The sequence below is a fragment of the Phyllobates terribilis genome, unplaced genomic scaffold, assembly GCF_046119375.1.
Source record: "Phyllobates terribilis strain yellow unplaced genomic scaffold, ASM4611937v1 Scaffold_1__5_contigs__length_1240528914, whole genome shotgun sequence".
NCBI lineage: Eukaryota > Metazoa > Chordata > Amphibia > Anura > Dendrobatidae > Phyllobates > Phyllobates terribilis.
In genome coordinates, this window is record NW_027362761.1 from 71,066,810 (window position 1) to 71,085,888 (window position 19,079).

Here is a 19,079-nt window from a genome sequence, read left to right on the forward strand (position 1 = left end):
TAACCTGCAGTGTAACCCCATATCTGAAGGCTAACAGCGTTATCCAAAGTGACAGGTTCCCTTTAAATTAATATTTTTATGTAGAATATATAAAAAAATGTTTGCACATGTTTTAACATTTCAGATTTTCTATCACAATCTATATTTAAGGGAAAAATGTGAAATTTTCAAATTAGCCGCTAAGCCTAATTTTAGGGTCAAAACACTTTTTTCAGACATCCCATTATCATCATGACCATGATTATAATCAATGGAAACACTTCTATATACAGAAGATAACACAGAATCCACCATTCATAATAGGTGATCGTCATAGCTCACCTCCTCCCTCTCCCTTCACAATGACTTTTGTCCTGATTTGAGCATGCTCATTACATACAGCAAAGTAGGATCTGAGTCATTCTCTTGCTGTCTGTCTAATAGCCATGTCCCTTTCCTGAAGAAAACAAAAAGAAGTATGGCTCCAATTAATAAAGAATTGGGCACGCCTGTATTAGTAAGGGGGGGTGTTGGAGTCAGATGCTTCTGATCCATTAGATGTGCACACCTATTAATGAATCCGGAACATATGTAAAATGGCTTGCACCTCCGTACACTTCACCATAAATCTTACCCCAGTGAGTGTAGGTAGGTAGTAAGGTACCCCACAACTTATCTTGACTTAGATGAGCTGTGGCATCACCCCCTCATTCTGCCCTCTTCCCACCTCAGCTCAATCCACTTTAGCGGTGCTGAGTGAAAACGCCAAAAGTCACAAGATCATTGCAAAACCTTGAGTTGCACAAAAATTCTGGGCCAAAAATCTGGTGAAAACACTTTAATGAATAAGGGCCCGTGAGTTTAGAATTACACCTAGTGGCCAGTGTGAAAATTGCATGATTTTGGATTTTTTTCAAACAGATTGTGATATGAGAAATAAAGACAAAAACAAGTTTAAAAACAATACATTTAATATAAAAAAATTAGTAATTGTTTAAATCAAGTTCTTGCTGACACATTCCTTTTAACATGAGCACTTGTTCATATTATAATTTTATGGCATGTGGTTCAAACAGGCCATTGTATTGATCAAATATTAATTGTCATTTAGGCCCTCTTTTGATATCTTTAAAACCTGGATCAAAATCAACCCAATCTCATATAGCACCCTCTGACGAGGAAGACAAGTTGCTTCCTAAAGAGCCAAAGAAAATGTATGAAGAAAAGTCTCCCAAAAAGACATTATGGGAAATAGAATACAAAACAGAAATCATAAGGGAAGACAGAGCGAAGAGGAGGACCCCAGGAAAATTTCAAGAATCTAGAAACTCACTAATCTCCAATGGATTAGAACTGTTTGAGTGTCCGCCACCCAAGACTGAGAATGAGGTATAGTACATGTGGAGGGAGGAGTAATATGGAGCGAGTTCAGAAACTCATCGGACTTAGTATACATTGGGTACCAGCTGTGATATATAGCTAAAACCTTGTCTGCGGTGACTTCAGTCATAGCTGTTTAACTGCTTAAATGCCTCTTTATCGCCCTAGTAACTAAGAGGCTAAATGGGGATGAGGGGCGGGGGCCTCTGTCAACCCATAACCCTTAAAAGGGTTTACCCATGAACAGAGTTAATTTTAATCAACATTTTAATCAATAGATCTTTGAATAATAATAATTTCTACAATTGAATGTATTTAGATAAAATGTTCCTGTGCTGAGATGATCTTATAAATGTGCCCCTGCTGTGTACTGTGTAACGGCTGTGTCTGACCGTGCAGGAACATGGTCTGATCATACCGCAGCTCCTGGGCAGGGGGGAAGCAAAAGAGTATATAGACAGTACAGCAGGGGGTCACAGCTGATTCTTTCTGTGAGGTAAAACATTGCATAAAACCAGGCAGGGAAATGTTTTACCTCACAGAAAGAATCAGCTGTGATATAAACTGCCAGATATAAACAGTGAATGGAGCTGGAACAGCACAACTCTGTTCATTGCTAAGTTGCTGTCCTCAGATGTTGCAGGTGAGTTCTTATTTAGATGAAAAGGAGACTATCTGTAGTACCTGAGAATGACCACTACACAGTGTACACATCTGTCCTTCAGTATCGGGACTGAAAATAGCTGATTGATGGGAGTGCCTAGTGTCAGACCCTCACCCATCTAATTTTGATATCCTATCCAAAAAATTAATAGGTCATCAATTTATCTTAAGCCTGGAAAATCCTTTTAATCTTCATATGCTGCCATTTTGAAATGCAAGTTTTCGTTTTTGTGCTTTGTTTTTTTCCACCAACAACTTTATATTTTTTTTTAAATGACTCCATCCATTTTATTATATAATGTAATGAAAAATCGGCAGCCTGTAGCTGATGCCAGACAGGAGACTGTGAAACATTCAGTGAAGATCTCATATAATGTAATACATGTCTATTACATTACATGAGATCAGGGATCAGAAAAATAAAAATTAATGTCCCATACAGGGACTAAGTAAAAATGTAAAAAAAAGTAAAAAAAAATGTTTTGAAACTGTTAAAAAAAAATACAAAATAAATAAAAATAAATAAATAAAATATTAAACCGATAAATCCATATATTTATGCAAAAATAAAAAAAGTACACATATTTGGTATTGCTGCGTCCGAAACAACCCGAGCTATAAAACTGTCACACTAATTAACTCCTTATGTGTACACCGTAATAAAAATAAATAAAAAACGGAGCAAAAAACTATGCTTTTTCCTCATATCGCCAAACAAAAAGTGGAAAAAAATGCGATCAAAAAGCAAAATGGAAATAGAAATGGTACCGCTGAAAACATCATCTTGTTCCGCAAAAATCAAGCTGCTATACAGCTCCATCAGCCAAAAAATAAAAAAGTTATACCTCTCAGAATAAAGCAATGCAAAAAAAATATTTTTTCTATAAAATTGTTTTATTGTGTAAAAGCGCCAAAACATAAAAAAATATACAGTAAGTGTAGTATCGCTGTAAATGTACTGACCCGAAGAATAACGCTGCCTGATCACTTTTACCACACGCAGAACGGCATAAAAAAAAACCTCAAAAAACAATTCCTGAATTGTTGGTTTTTGTTAATTTTACCTCCCAAAAACGGAATAAAAAGCGATCAAAAAATGTCACGTACCCACAAATGGTACCAATAAAAATGTCAACTCGTCCCGCAAAAAACAAGCCATCACATGACTCTGTCGGCCGAAATATGGAAAAATTATAGCTCTCAAAATATGGCGATGCAAAAACTAGATTTTGCAAAAAGAAAGCGTCTCTTAGTGTGTGACAGCTGTCAGTCATAAAAACCCGATATAAATCTGGTATCTCTGTAATCGCACCGACCCGAAGAATAAAGTAATCTAATCAGTTATATCACACTAGGAACGGCGTAAAAAATAAATAAAACCAATTCTTCACCTGCTACTGATTTGTTTATTATGTCTCCCAAAGATCGCAGTATGGCTCGGCACACATTTATCCTGCGCTCTGCGCTGAGCACTTACGCCAGAGTTTCCATGTAAATCTCTGAAATATGTGATTCAGCCGGAACCCATGACGGAAGAGTCCCTGTAATGAGGCAGATATAGGCCACTGTGGATGCCGTCTGGCCTGTGATCCCACGGTGTCATTTGTTTTAGGCGTGCATAAAAGTGCGGTTGGCCACAGTTTTGTGCACTTCTGAAAAAAAGGACACCGCTAAACAGAGGCCAGACGGAGTCCAGAGTAACTCTGTTGCCTCATTACAGTGAATGGATCCCGCAGGGGTTTCATCTGAATTACATCACTTGGAAATTTAGATGGAAACCCCGATGTAAGTGCTCAGCCTAGAGCGCCGGATAAATGTTACGTAAAATGTTCCCAATAAAAGCTTCAACTCAGTCCTCAAAAAAAGCTAGTCCCCACTCAGGTCCGTCATCTGTTAAAAATATAAGGGACTTCCAAGTTACTGGTAGCAGAAAGGCTCTGGAAAAGCAAAATGGCCCTTGCCCCCCAAAAGAAATTCAAAAAATGTTGTGCTCCCAAATCCAAATGCCTATTCTACAATAATTTGTTCTCCAATTGTCAAATAGCACTCCGTCCCCCCCAGATCTCGCCATATGGCTGAGCGGTACGATACAGCCACATATGGGGTATTGCCACTTTTAGAAGAAATTGTGTGACACATTTCGGCACCATTTTTACCCATTGCCCTGTGTGAAAATGTAAAATCTGAGGGTAAAACATTTTTTTGTGGTAAAAATATAATTATGCTTTTTTCACTGCCCAATGCTATAAATTTAAAAATTAAAAAATACTCACTACTTCCCTAGATGAATTCCTTGAGAGGTGTAGTTTACAAAATGGGGTCACTTGTGGGGGTTTCTGCTGTTTCGGCATGTCAGCGACTCTTCAAATGTGACATGGTGTCTGCTGCCTATCCCAGCCAACATAGCGCTCCTTTCTCTTCCGAACCCTGCCGTACACCAAAGCAGTGGTTTTCCCCCACATATGGGGTATCGGCGTTTTCAGGAGAAATTGCACAACAAATTTCACGGTGCAATTTATCCTATTACCCTTATGATAATGCAAAATTAAGGGATGAAAAACGTTTTTGCGGGAAAAATGTGAAAATTTTATTTTTATGGCTCAATATTATAAACTTCTGTGAAGCACCTAGGGGTTCAAGGTGCTCACCACACATCTAGATAAGTTCCCTAAGGGGTCTAGTTTCCAAAATGGTGTCACTTGTGGGGGGTTTCCACTGTTTAGGCACATCAGGGGCTCCCCAAATGCAACATGGCGTCCGCTAATTATTCAAACAAATTTTACATTCAAAAAGTCAAATGGCGCTCCTTCCCTTCCGAGCCCTGCCGTGCGCCCAAACAGTGGTTTGCCTCCACATATGGGGTATCGGCGTGTTCAGGAGAAATTGCACAACAAATTTCATGGTGCAATTTATCCTATTACCCTTATGATAATGCAAAATTAAGGGATGAAAAACGTTTTTGCGGGAAAAATGTGAAAATGTTATTTTTACAGCTGATTATTATAAACTTCTGTGAAGCACGTTGGGGTTCAAGGTGCTCACCACACATCTAGATAAGTTCCCTAAGGGGTCTAGTTTCCAAAATGGTGTCACTTGTGGGGGGTTTCCACTGTTTAGGAACATCAGGGGCTCTCCAAACGCAACATGGCGTCTGCTAATTATTCAGACAAATTTTACATTCAAAAAGTCAAATGGCGCTCCTTCCCTTCCAAACCCTGCTGTGTGCCCAAACAGTGGTTTTCCCCCACATATGGGGTATCGGCGTGTTCAGGAGAAATTGCACAACAAATTTCATGGTGCAATTTATCCTATTACCATTATGATAATGGAAAATTAAGGGATGAAAAACTTTTTTGTGGGAAAAATGTGAAAATTTTATTTTTACAGCTCAATATTATAAACTTCTGTGAAGCACCTTGGGGTTCAAGGTGCTCACCACACATCTAGATATGTTCCCTAAGGGGTCTAGTTTCCAAAATGGTGTCACTTGTGGGGGGTTTCCACTGTTTAGTCACATCAGGAGCTCTCCAAACGCAACATGGTGTCTGCTAATTATTCAGACAAATTTTACATTCAAAAAGTCTAATGGCACTCCTTCCTTTCCGAGCCCTGCCGTGCGCCCAAACAGTGGTTTTCCCTCACATATGGGGTATCAGCACGCTCAATAGAAATTGCACAAAAAATTTTGGGGTCCACTTTTTCCTGTTACCCCTGTGAAAATAAAAAAAAATTGGGTCTAAAGTAACATTTTTGTGAAAAAAGTGAAATGTTAATTTTTTTCTTCCACATTCCAAAAATTCCTGTGAAGCACCTGAATGGTTAATAAAGTTCTTCAATGTGGTTTTGAGCACCTTGAGGGGTGCAGTTTTTAGAACGGTGTCACTTTTGGGTATTTTCTGTCATAAAGACCCCTCAAAGTGACTTCAAATATGATGTGGTCCCTAAAAAAATGTTTTTGTAAATTTTGTTGGAAAAATGAGAAATCGCTGGTCAACTTTTAACCCTTATAGCTCCCTAACAAAAAAAAATTTTGGTTCCAAAATTGTGCTGATGTAAAGTAGACATGTGGGAAATGTTATTTATTAAGTATTTTGTGTGACATATCTCTCTGATTTAAGGGCATGAAAATTCAAAGTTTGAAAATTGCAAAATTTTCAAAATTTTCGCCAAATTTCCGATTTTTTCACAAATAAACGCATGTGATATCAAAGAAATTTTACCACTATCATGAAGTACAATATGTCACGAAAAAACAATCTCAGAATCAGGGGGATCCGTTGAAGCGTTCCAGAGTAATTGCTTCATAAAGTAACAGTGGTCAGAATTGAAAAAATTGGCCCGGTCACGAAGGCAAAAACAGGCTCTGGTGCGAAGTGGTTAAATACATATAGGTCCCTCTTTTTGGTCCCTTCCTTTCCTATATGAACATATTCCTTTTTGGGATACATGGTTGACTATTAGGTTCTCACTTGTGGCATGGATCGGGCTGACTTGAGATGTGTAAGATAAGTGCCATACTTATATTCTCCCTATTATACTGCTGAATAGACAGAGGGTAAATATACTCACTCACTTCAATATGTATGGCAAATATACAGTGGGTACGGAAAGTATTCAGACCCTTTTAAAGTTTTTTCTCTTTGTTTCATTGCAGCCATTTGGTAACTTCTAAAAAGTTCATTTTTTTTCTCATTAAAGTACACTCTGCACCCCATCTTGACTGAAAAAAGACAGAAATGTAGAAATTTTTGCAAATTTCTTAAAAAAGAAAAACTGAAATATAACATGGTCATAAGTATTCATTCCCTTTGCTCAGACACTCATATTTAAGTCACATGCTGTCCATTTCCATGTGATCCTCCTTGAGATGCTTCTTCTCCTTCTTTGGAGTCCAGCTGTGTTTTTATTAAACTGATAGGACTTGATTTGGAAAGGCACACACTTGTCTATATAAGACCTCACAGCTCACAGTGCATGTCAGACCAAATGAGAATCATGAGCTCAAAAGAACTGCCCAAGGAACTCAGAGACAGAATTGTGGCAAGGCACAGATCTGGCTAAGGTTACAAAAGAATTTCTGCATTACTCAAGATTCCTAAGAGCACAGTGGCCTCCATAATCCTTAAATGGAAGAAGTTTGGGACCACCAGAAGTCTTCCTAGACCTGGCCGTCCAGCCAAACTGAGCAATCGTGGGAGAAGAGCCGTGGTGAGAGAGGTAAAAAAGAACCCCAAGATCACTGTGGCAGAGCTCCAGAGATGCAGTAGGGAGATGAGAGAAAGTTCCACAAGGTCAACTATCACTGCAGCCCTCTACCAGTCGGGCCTTTATGGCAGAGTGGCCCAACGGAAGCCTCTCCTCAGTGCAAGACATATGAAAGCCTGCATAGAGTTTGCTCAAAAACACATGAAGTACTCCCAAACTATAAGAAATAAGATTCTCTGGTCTGATGAGACGAAGATGGAACTTTTTGGTGATAATTCTAAGTGGTATGTGTGGAGAAAACCAGGCACTGCTCATCACCTGCCCAATACAATCCCAACAGTGAAACGTGGTGGCAGCATCATGCTATGGGGGTGTTTTTCAGCTGCAGGGACAGGACGACTGGTTGCAATTGAAGGAAACATGAATGCGGCCAAGTACAGAGATATCCTAGATGAAAACCTCTTCCAGAGTGCTCTGGACCTCAGACTTGGCCGAAGGTTCACCTTCCAACAAGACAATGACCCTAAGCACACAGCTAAAATAACAAAGGAGTGGCTTCAGAACAACTCTGTGACCATTCTTGACTGGCCCAGCCAGAGGCCTGACATAAACCCAATTGAGCATCTCTGGAGAGACCTGAAAATGGCTGTCCACCAACGTTTACCATCCAACCTGACGGAACTGGAGAGGATCTGCAAGGAAGAATGGCAGAGGATCCCCAATCCAGGTGTGAAAAACTTGTTGCATCATTCCCAAGAAGACTCATGGCTGTACTAGCTCAAAAGGGTGCTTCCACTCAATACTGAGCAAAGGGTCTGAATAATTATGACCATGTAATATTTCAGATTTTCTTTTTTAATAAATTTGCAAAAATGTCTACATTTCTGTTTTTTTCAGTCAAGATGGAGTACAGAGTGAAAATGAACTTTTTAGAATTTACCAAATGGCTGCAATGAAACAAAGAGTGAAAAATGTAAAGGGGTCTGAATACTTTCCGTACCCACTGTAGCTGTATATGGGGCATTTAAGTATTGGACCATCTATAAAATGAATCTACATCTTTGACACTTTAGTGCTGTATTGATTGGACAGATAAAGGTTTAATGTTTGCTTTGCAATGTATTCGTCCCTATACAAAGATTATAATGGTCCCGCATAGAACATCCTGCAGGTCTTTATTCAGATTGATTTATGTGCATTGGCTGACCCTAGCTCTTGTATGGGTGATGTGCACTTGCCCGGTCTGTTGTCCAGTAATGTGAGGCTTGTTTCGGCTGGCGTACCACCTCTCCCCCTCTGATGACGTGTACTTGCGTGCCCGCCCTGCTCCATGCACACCACTGACGGGCGTGCCTCCTGTTTGGAGCGTGTCAGTAGTGACATATGTTTCTGCGCTGCCAATGGGTGGGAGGAGGCGGGCCGCGGGTGGTGCATGCGCTCTGGCTGACACACATTTGCGTGTCAAGCCACTGTGAGCGCAAGCGTGCCGATAATGACACATGACCCCCATTTACCCATTACCACCAACGAGATGGGGTGTGTCGGCACATTATTATATGGCACACTCCACTTGAAGGCATGTGTTCCAGCCATCACCTGGTATAAGGTAATTGCATGTCAGAATGACTTCCGGGTTACTATATGGCGGCATTGTAGCCTTGGGTCTGGTATCATGTGATCACACAGGTGAACAATTACCTGGTATCATGTGACCACACAGTTGAACAATTACCCAGTGGATATATTAGGAAGGTTGATCAATCTAGCTCCTGATAAACATGCGGGTAGGGGTCAGTGCGAGTGGTTGCCATTTGGCATAGACCTCATGGTATTGGAGCATTATCCCCCTTGTTTGCACTGAGCACTTTACCATTATCTCCACTGCCACACCTGTGGAGCAACTTGCGACGAGGCACCTTACTGAGAATATCAACATGATTCATCTAAGCTACACACGTGGTCAAAATTGTTGGTAACCCTCGTTTAATGAAAGAAAAACCCACAATGGTCACAGAAATAACTTGAATCTGACAAAAGTAATAATAAATTAAAAATCTATGAAAATGAACAAATGAAAGTCAGACATTGCTTTTCAACCCTGCTTCCACAGAAAGGATACTGGAAGCCTGTGCTAGCATTTCTTCTGTGGTGTTGCTATCAGTGTGTCAAGAGTGGGAGAAGAGGGTTGCACTGACAATCCAACACAATGGGCAGCACTTTGAACACATTTTATAAGTGGTCATAAACTTGTAAAAAATTCATGAAAGAATAAAGTTACGTTAAAACCAAGCACACCATTGTTTTTCTTATGAAATTCTCAATAAGTTTGATGTGTCACATGACCCTCTTCCCATTGAAAAAAATAAAGTTGGACCCAAAATGGCCGACTTCAAAATGGCCGCCATGGTCACCACCCATCTGGAAAAGTTTTCCCCCTCCCATATACTAATGTGCCACAAACAGGAAGTTGATATCACCAACCATTCCCTTTTAATTTAGGTGTATCCATATAAATGGCCCACCCTGTATAGTGTATGTGTTATGATCTGCTACAAGCACTAAGGAAAGAAAGGAGATCTGTCCCTACAATAGAACTAAGCTAGATCCCTACGATGTAACGGGGAACCTGATCCTGCGATCAGACCCGCTGAAGTCCTCGGCTAGTCTGTACGAAGACCTATAGATGCAAGGGAGGGATCCCTACAAGAACTAGGGACTGGGATAAAGTTGGGCACCTCCTAGCAGAAATTGTAGCAGTAAAAGACAAACACACAACATAGAACATAAAGGTCCGAAGACCAAGCTAAACAGACTGAGAAAGGTAACTAAGCACCAGGCTAACTTAAGAGTAGAAATTACAATGAAGTCCAGCAAGGCCAGGAGGGCGGAGCAGGATTAAATAGGCAAAAAAGGTCATGTGACCAGCAAACTAGAAAAAACCTAACAGGAGAGTTTTAACAGTACCCCCTCTTCTATGAGGATCCTCCGGATCCCCTAGGCCCAGGCTTATCAGGAAACCTCCTGTGAAACGCTCTGACAAGTCTGGAAGCAGAAACATCATCCGCCCTCACCCATGAGTTATCCTTGGGTCCGAAACCTTTCCAAGCGACGAGATACTGCAAACTCCCTCTATACCGTCTAGAATTTAGGATGCGGGAAATTTCGTATTCCCCGTCCTCCACCACCGGAGGAACAGTGGCAGAGACGTCTCCATCCGACACACAAGCTCTTTTCAACAGAGAGACATGAAACACCGGATTAATCTTCCAGGAGGTAGGAACCTCCAACCAAACAGCAGATTGGTTAACTACCTGAAGCACCTTAAAGGGCCCTACAAACTTGGGACCCAATTTTTTAGAAGGAATCCTCAACCGCAGATTCTTAGAGGACAACCAAACCATGTCACCAATAGCAAACAAAACCTCTTGACGTTTCCTATCAAAGTACCTCTTAGATTTTTTGTTAGCCTCCTGAAGATTACCACGCACATCCGTCCAAACTCTCTCCAAGTCACCGGAAAAACTCTCCTCCTCAGGCACAGCCGATACCAATTTGGAGAATGACCCAAAAGACGGATGTCTCCCAGAACAACAAAAAAAAGGCGAACAACCAGCAGAAGAGGATGCATGGTTGTTAAGAGCAAACTCAGCAAGTGGCAGAAACTCAGACCACGCCTCCTGATTGTCTGCCACAAAACAATGCAAGAACTTCTCAACATCCTGATTCTTCCTTTCTGTCTGGCCATTAGACTCAGGATGATATCCGGATGAAAACGACAAATGAACTCCCAACCTGTCACAAAAAGCACGCCAAAAACGAGCCACGAACTGAGGTCCCCTGTCCGAAACAATGTCAGTAGGAACGCCATGTAGTCTGACAATTTCCTTGACAAAGGCCTTAGCGAGTGTCTTAGCGCAGGGCAGTTTGATGAAAGGAACCAAATGACACATCTTGCTAAAACGGTCCACGACCACCCAGATGACTGTGAAACCCTCAGAGGGGGGAAGGTCAGTAATAAAGTCCATAGCCAGATGTGTCCAAGGTGCACTAGGAACCTCCAGAGGGCAAAGCAACCCCGCAGCAGGAGTATGAGAAGACTTAGATCTAGCACACACAGTACACTGACGCACCCACTTAATGACTTCCTTCTGCCATCCAGGCCACCAAAAACTGCGACCCACAAGTCTCTTGGTCTCAGAAATTCCTGGATGACCTGCCAACTGAGACTCATGACACTCAACAAACAAATCTCTCCTAAAGGTCCTAGGCACAAACAACCTCCCATGGGGAGTGTTAGATGGGGCATTCTCCTGTGCTTTAAGAATCTCATCTTCCAAAACGGAGTCCAATGCAGCAATCACAACACCTTCTTGTAAAATGCTCCCCTCCTCCTCAGCACCGACCATGGGAGAAAAGCTGCGAGACAAAGCATCAGCTTTAACATTCTTGGTACCCGGGATGTAAGTAACGGAAAAATTAAACCGCGAGAAAAAAAGTGCCCACCTAGCCTGACGGGCATTCAAGCGCTTGGCAGCATCAAGATAGATCAGATTTTTATGATCAGTGAAAACCTGAATGGGAAATTCAGCACCTTCCAAGAGATGACGCCAGTGTTCAAATGCGAGTTTAATAGCCAGCAATTCCCGGTTACCAATATCGTAATTAAGTTCAGTCTCAGAAAATTTTTTTGAAAAAAAAGCACAGGGATGTACTCCATCCTTAATTTCCTGAGACAACACCGCACCGACCCCCACCGAAGAAGCATCAACCTCAACCAAAAACGGCTTAGTCACATCAGGCTGCATAAGGATGGGAGCAAAGCTGAACCTCTCCTTTAGAAACACAAAAGCTTCAATGGCCTCAGTAGTCCACTGAACCGCATTAGCACCTTTCCTGGTGAGATCGGTCAGTGGTTTGACAATAATAGAAAATTTTTTAATGAATTTTCTGTAATAATTGGCGAAACCCAAAAACCTCTGTATCGATTTCAAACCAATAGGCCTAGGCCATTTCTGAACCGCCTGAACCTTCACAGGGTCCATCTCAAAGCCTTCGCTGGAGATAATGTAGCCCAAAAAACTAATTCTCTGTACAGCGAACTCACATTTCTCCAGCTTAGCAAAAAGCGAATTGTCAATTAATAACTGTAATACCTCACATACGCTCTGCCAATGAGACTCCAGATCAGGCGAATAAATCAAAATGTCATCCAAATACACAACCACATTTTTGCCGATCAAAGGTCTAAGGATGTCATTAATAAGATTCTGAAAAAATGCTGGAGCATTGGTAATACCAAAAGGCATAACCAGATTCTCAAAATGACCCACAGGAGTGTTAAAAGCAGTCTTCCATTCATCACCCTCTTTCATGCGCAACAAATTGTATGCCCCCCGGAGATCAATTTTAGAGAACCACTTGGCCCCCACTAACTGGTTAAACAAATCAGGAATCAATGGCAGTGGGTAAGGATTGCGTACAGTAATTTTATTAATCTCACGAAAGTCCAGACAAGGACGTAAACCGCCGTCCTTTTTTTTTAACAAAAAAAAATCCAACAGCCACAGGAGACTTGGAAGGCCTAATGTGACCGGCGGCCAAGCTTGTCTATATGTATTCCTCCAAAGCCTTTCTCTCAGGAATAGTAAGATTAAATAAACGACTTTTAGGAAGAGTCGCTCCAGGGACAAATTCAATGGTACAATCATAGTCTCTATGGGGAGGCAATATTTGTGACTCCTCCTCAGAAAAAACTCTCCAAAAATCCTGAATAGGTACAGGTAATTCCCCTTTTTCCACCGCAGCAATACGTCCGTTACAACACTTGTCATAACACTTAGGACTCCAGGACTTAATTTCATTGGTAGACCAATCCAGTACAGGATTGTGCAATTTTAACCAGGGTAACCCCAAAATTACTGGAGAAGGCAAATTATTTAATACCACCAAATCCAAATTTTCTTGATGAACACCATTAATAGTGAGGGGAAATTCACAGACCTTGTGAGTAACACTCTTCAAGGGGGAGCCATCGACAGAAACCACAGCAATAGGGGATGACAAAGGTTTGGGTTTTAATTTAAGTTTTTCCAAGAATCCCCCATCAATCACATTCAGAGTAGAACCACAATCCACAAATATCCGAAATTCAATTAATTCTTCCTGAGCAGTGGTAGTAGCAGAAAGAAATACCCCCTTAGAATTTAAACAGGCAATACGGGCGTAACTGACCTTTTTTTTTTCTTTGTTCATACGAAGTACACAGTTCTTAATAAAATGATCAGATTTTCCGCAATAAAAGCACAAACCTTCAGAAGATCTGTGGTCTTTTTCCTGAGAGCGGGGTGCCATCGCCCCGATCTCCATTGGCTCTCCAATGTCAGTACAGACCCTCTCAAAACTCGGAGCTGACATGGCAGAGGATTTACTCTCATTAACCCTTGCACGCAGTCTCCTGTCCACCCGTAAAGCTAATTGCATTGCCTCCTGCAAGTTTCTAGGTGTGGGATAAGCAATCAGCAAATCCTTAACCCTTTCACCTAGCCCCGCAAGAAACAAACTTTTCAAACCTGAATCGTTCCACCCCACCTGGGCAGACCACCGACGGAAGTGAGAACAATATTTTTCCACATTACCTGATCCCTGCCTCAAATGTCTTAATTCAGTCTCAGCTGATGAGACACGATCAGGATCATCATACAACAAACCCAAAGCAGAAAAAAAACTATCCACTGATCTAAAGCATGGATCACTAGGTTGGAGAGAAAAGGCCCATCCCTGAGGTTCTTTGCGCAAAAGTGACATTATGAACCCTATGCGCTGTGATTCATCACCAGAGGATCTGGGTCTCAAATGAAAATACAATAAACAAGCATTTTTAAAGGAAAAAAATTCCTGTTGATCACCAAAGAATAAATCAGGCAAACGTACCTTAGGCTCCACAAAATGTGCTCCAGAACAGCTACTCACGTGTTGTTGGAGCTCAGCCACCTCCAGAGAGAGTCCCTGCAGGCGTTGAGCCAAATCCTGAACCGACACCATGATGGAAACTGGAAGTCTTTCCTTAGACATATTTTTGGGCTGGACTTACTGTTATGATCTGCTACAAGCACTAAGGAAAGAAAGGGGATCTGTCCCTACAATAGAACTAAGCTAGATCCCTACGATGTAACGGGGAACCTGATCCTGCGATCAGACCCGCTGAAGTCCTCGGCTAGTCTGTACGAAGACCTATAGATGCAAGGGAGGGATCTCTACAAGAACTAGGGACTGGGATAAAGTTGGGCACCTCCTAGCAGAAATTGTAGCAGTAAAAGACAAACACACAACATAGAACATAAAGGTCCGAAGACCAAGCTAAACAGACTGAGAAAGGTAACTAAGCACCAAGCTAATTTAAGAGTAGAAATTACAATGAAGTCCAGCAAGGCCCGGAGGGCGGAGCAGGATTAAATAGGCAAAAAAGGTCATGTGACCAGCAAACTAGAAAAAACTAACAGGAGAGTTCTGATGAGCCGATTAGCAGGAGAAACGCGCCTTCGTCAAGCGATACGTACCTGCATCTGTATTTGAACTTAGAGGTGGTGTTGGTCTATTTGCACTACTGATCTTGTCCTTATGAATAGGAGGGTCCGAGGACATCTCCACACTATATATTTTTGGACTATGTGGCTGACTACTGAATCTCTCTATGTTTATTGTGCTTGAAGATTGGTTTATTATATATACTGTTAAAAAGTGACATCTACTTCTTGGTTTGGTGGAAGGATGCAAGAATATCCCCCGTGATTACATGTGTGATCAATATACATATCTTTTTGTATCTACAGCTAGATGAAGATTTATATATAGTGTTATTGGTTGGTTGATTAATATCCTCTTGAGTATCTGGGCCATTAACATAATTGACTGCTTGGAAATGAGTAGGTGACTTTTGTCCATTTGTCTCGGGGATTGTATGGTGATTACCCTCTTTCGTCCCCTTACACTGATAATTGACTCCCATCACTCTCATCTAATCAGGGACTTATAGGGTCCATCAGGGTGAGCCGACTAGGAGCGGGGGCACCATTTGCGTTCTAGAGGGTGCCAACCTCCGCTGTGAGGTAGGGACAGATTAGAGGTCAGTTTAGGGCATTACCCCTTCCCCACTTTATGATAATCTCTTTTTGGGCTGAGAGTACTCTCGGGCCTTTTTAATCATTTTTGGTGTTTTTTGTCTGTTTATTTTTTTGAGGGTCAGTAATATTCTAATTTTTAATGATACCAATAAAAATAAATTTTAGGTGTATTTTTTTCGGTGAAATTGTTTAAATACTATACGCTTCTATTATAATCTGTGATTCCACCAATGATGCACCTAGCGCCTGTACTTGGTTTGAAGAGTCACTCTGTGCTGACTGTCCCTTTAATACAGACATACCATACAAATAGCGAACCATTTTACTTTCTACTAGCCTGCCTTGTGTTACATAGTGTATGTAAGCATTGTGACTGACAATGTTGAAGGGAGTGTCACTCCTATGGATTATACTGTTGGATATTGTGCTCATAATGCTTTTTTTATCTTTCTTTTGCAGTTGTTGCAGATGTTTTACAAGCAGCAGGAAGAAATTCGCAGGTTACGTGATCAGTTAAGCCAAAGGGATATTCAGATCCGGCAACTAGAGTTAGAAATCAAGAATGTTCGAAACAGCTCAGTGTATTAATTCTATCCAGCGTACAGCCTACTACAGCCTACAGAATGTAACCTCCAGAGAATCATTACAATTCATTTTATTTTTATGTAAAAATAACAAAAAAATCTGACCAATATGTAGCAATCCTACAGAGTGAACATAATATTTATTGCTCCTGTTTTTATTATACAGTAATATAAAATAGTCATAGCTGGTGAACCCTAGAGAGCATAGGGTTTACTCATTGAAGGCTCTTACCTACTCTATATGTAATGTAAAGTTTAAAAAAACTAACTATGCAGTGATGCATATTCATGATGGTCTTTTCAAGTGAATAGATGAATATATGTAAAGGTCCATTTTCTATGATAGAAGAACTGGTGATGAATAGACTTTTCTTTTACTTGATGGAGTCAAAAATCTAAATCTGACCTGCTGGTCTCCTGACCTGTTTGCTTTTTAAATACATGTATTCCTATTGAAATATCAATACTGGCATCTTTTTGTAGAAGTCTGTATTGGTACACTCAGTACTAATTGGGAAGACTGTAGATATACACCCTATTAACAGGGATAATGGTAGCACCTAATTGTTCTTTTAGTTTTGCATTTCCAGAAAAAACAATAGAGGAATGACATAATTCAAAGTTAGAAGAAATGGTTCTCCATAACTGTTATTAACACCTCCTCCTCCCAGGACATAATAGTACATCTTAGGCTACGCTCCCACAATGAGTTTTTGGTGAGATTTCTACGCTGTGTATTTTTGAAAAAATGCAAGTAACCTATTTTACTTAAAGAAGCACTCCTCCCATCAAAGTTTGTATCCTCTTAATATGTTGCAGTCATCATATTATATAGCACTGGGTACTTACAATTGCTCATTCTGCCCTTCCACTGAGCTAATTCTTTTCTTTTCCATTAGGTCTATGGCATCATGTGATTAACAACAAACCAGCTGAATCCTTCTAAGCTCTATGTAGAAACAGGAGGTCAATTTTATCGGTATGAGTCATTAGTCACTGCAAAAGTCCCTGGGAGGGGGGAGCATCTGGATCAGGAGTTAAAAAGGGAGATGATAAATGCTGGGAAAGTAGATTTCCTGTTTCTACAAAGAGCAGAAAAAAAAACAGAAGAATTAACTGGGTAGAAAGGCAGCAAGAGTAATTGTAAGTACCCAGTGTTATATAATATGATGACTGATCGTGGGAACATAGCCTAAGGGAGAGTGCGAGTGTAAGGAAGGCTCAAGAGCTGAGCCTGCTCCACTCAGGATAGGTTGCAGCTGTGTTATGCAGCCAGCGCCTGACTATTAACAGCAAAAAAAGCTATCAAAACGTATGTACCTAAATATGGTACCATTAAAAACTATAGCTCGGTACGTAAAAAATAAGCCCTACAAAACGCTATTAATAGAAAAAAAAAAAGATAATACAAAAATTACAAGTATTGCTGTAATAGTACTGACTTGGAGAACATGCTTGATAGGCCATTTTTACCACACAAAGAATGGTGTAAAAACAATGGCATAATTGTATTTTTTTACACAATCTCACCTCTTTTTTTTTTTCTGTTACTTAGTACATTTTTTTATCAATAATATGTGAAAAAAGATACTATCAATACAAAATGGAAGATTATAAATCATAATTAACCACCAAGAAAAGGAAAAAGCCCTGTTACCCACACCCACCCACGAGGTGCGTTTTACAGAACATTATAAAGTAAAATGTGTTCTATCACTCAAAACAAGCCCTTGTACTGCTACTTTTTTGGAAAATGAGGAGAAAAAACTAAAAACTAAAAATGTCTGCGGGTTAACAGGGAAAAGGCTAGTATTTGCTAAAACATGCATGTAAGAAGAGTCATCAGGTTCACCTTCAATTTGAGGGTCTTGAAGACTTTAAATGTGGTTAAAGGGAAAATGTCACCTAGGAAAATATAGTTAAAAAAGAGCTCTGCTTGAGAACGAGGAGCTGAGACAACAACACTTGTGGGTGCCGAATCCCGCTGGTGCAGCACAGCAATAACATGAAGAAGAAGTGGATTGAAGGCAGCACAACCATCCAGTAAAATGAAGAATCCTTTTTTGAAAAATCCTTACAACAAGCAAATCTGTCCGGAAGACATGTTAAAACTGACGTATTTCTGGCGCACTAGGTGACCTAAGTCATAGTATGGTGACTAGTGCACTGGAAAAGCGTCATTTTTAACATGTTTTCTGGATAGATTTACTTGTTTTAAGGATTTTTCAATAAAGGATTCTACATTTTACTGGATGGTTGTGCCAGGTATATTTACCTGCAGGCATGGGGTTAAACTGCTGGAAAATAGCGTTACATTGCTGCCCTGCCACCTTATGGAAAGTGCGGTCAGCAAGGGACAATGAATTTGTTTCCTCCCAGTAGCCATCAGCTTTCAGTCATAGGGGCGAGCACGGAGTAATTACAGTCATCTCTCCTTATACTGTGAGTAGCAACACTTCGGTAGTTTGCTCTGCAAAGATGCGAGCTGTCAATCAAAGTGCAGGGAAATACTTACAGTCGACATTTACAGTATAGTGAGTGGTTGCTGTGAGTGGTGTCTGTATCCGCTCCATGCACACCACCATGACTGAAAGCCGGCGGCTCCCGGGAAGAAATAAGTTCATTTTCTCCCAGTAGCCAGAATTTCAGTAAGGCAGTCAAGAAGCACTGTAATGCTATTTACCTTATATCAGGTAAATTGCGTTTCCCAAGGTGATAAGTTCCTTTTAATGTTTTTCAAATCCAATATATTTGCATGTGAGTTCACACAATGAAAAATGTCTTCACTGCTTTCTTCTTTAAAGTAAACCAGTTTTTGGCTATTCCTATGCCTTTTCAATTTTTTTGTTCAGCATTGGGGTTAACCAATTTTAAATGTAACAATTTTAAAATGTTTCATAAGGTTATCGGCTAAAAATTAACTCTTAAAGTAATAAATACATGTGTTTACCTTTTTTAAACGGTGAACTAACCACTTATTTACTAGACTATGCATATACCACAAGTCCTACAGACCTTAAAATCCGCATTGTACCTATTACAACATCTTTTTAATTAATTACAGTCTTTAAATTATCAGTGGCATAAGGATGCCAGCCCTATCAAGCATAATCTGAATATGAAGAGGCTATGGTGACTCCTACGACAA

At 40.5% G+C, this 19,079-nt stretch overlaps 1 protein-coding gene across 2 annotated transcripts in view; it reads left to right on the top strand.

The window, feature by feature from the left end:
- Positions 1-17,345, top strand: part of CORO2A (coronin 2A) — a 235,376-nt gene extending 218,031 nt beyond the window's left edge. For both annotated transcript variants that reach the window (XM_073664193.1, XM_073664182.1), the window contains exons 11-12: positions 1,091-1,368; positions 15,807-17,345. In XM_073664193.1, the coding sequence (XP_073520294.1) occupies positions 1,091-1,368; positions 15,807-15,935 (407 nt within the window). In that variant the 3' untranslated portion in view covers positions 15,936-17,345. The remainder of the gene's footprint in view (positions 1-1,090; positions 1,369-15,806) is intronic.
- Positions 17,346-19,079: the final 1,734 nt, after the last annotated feature.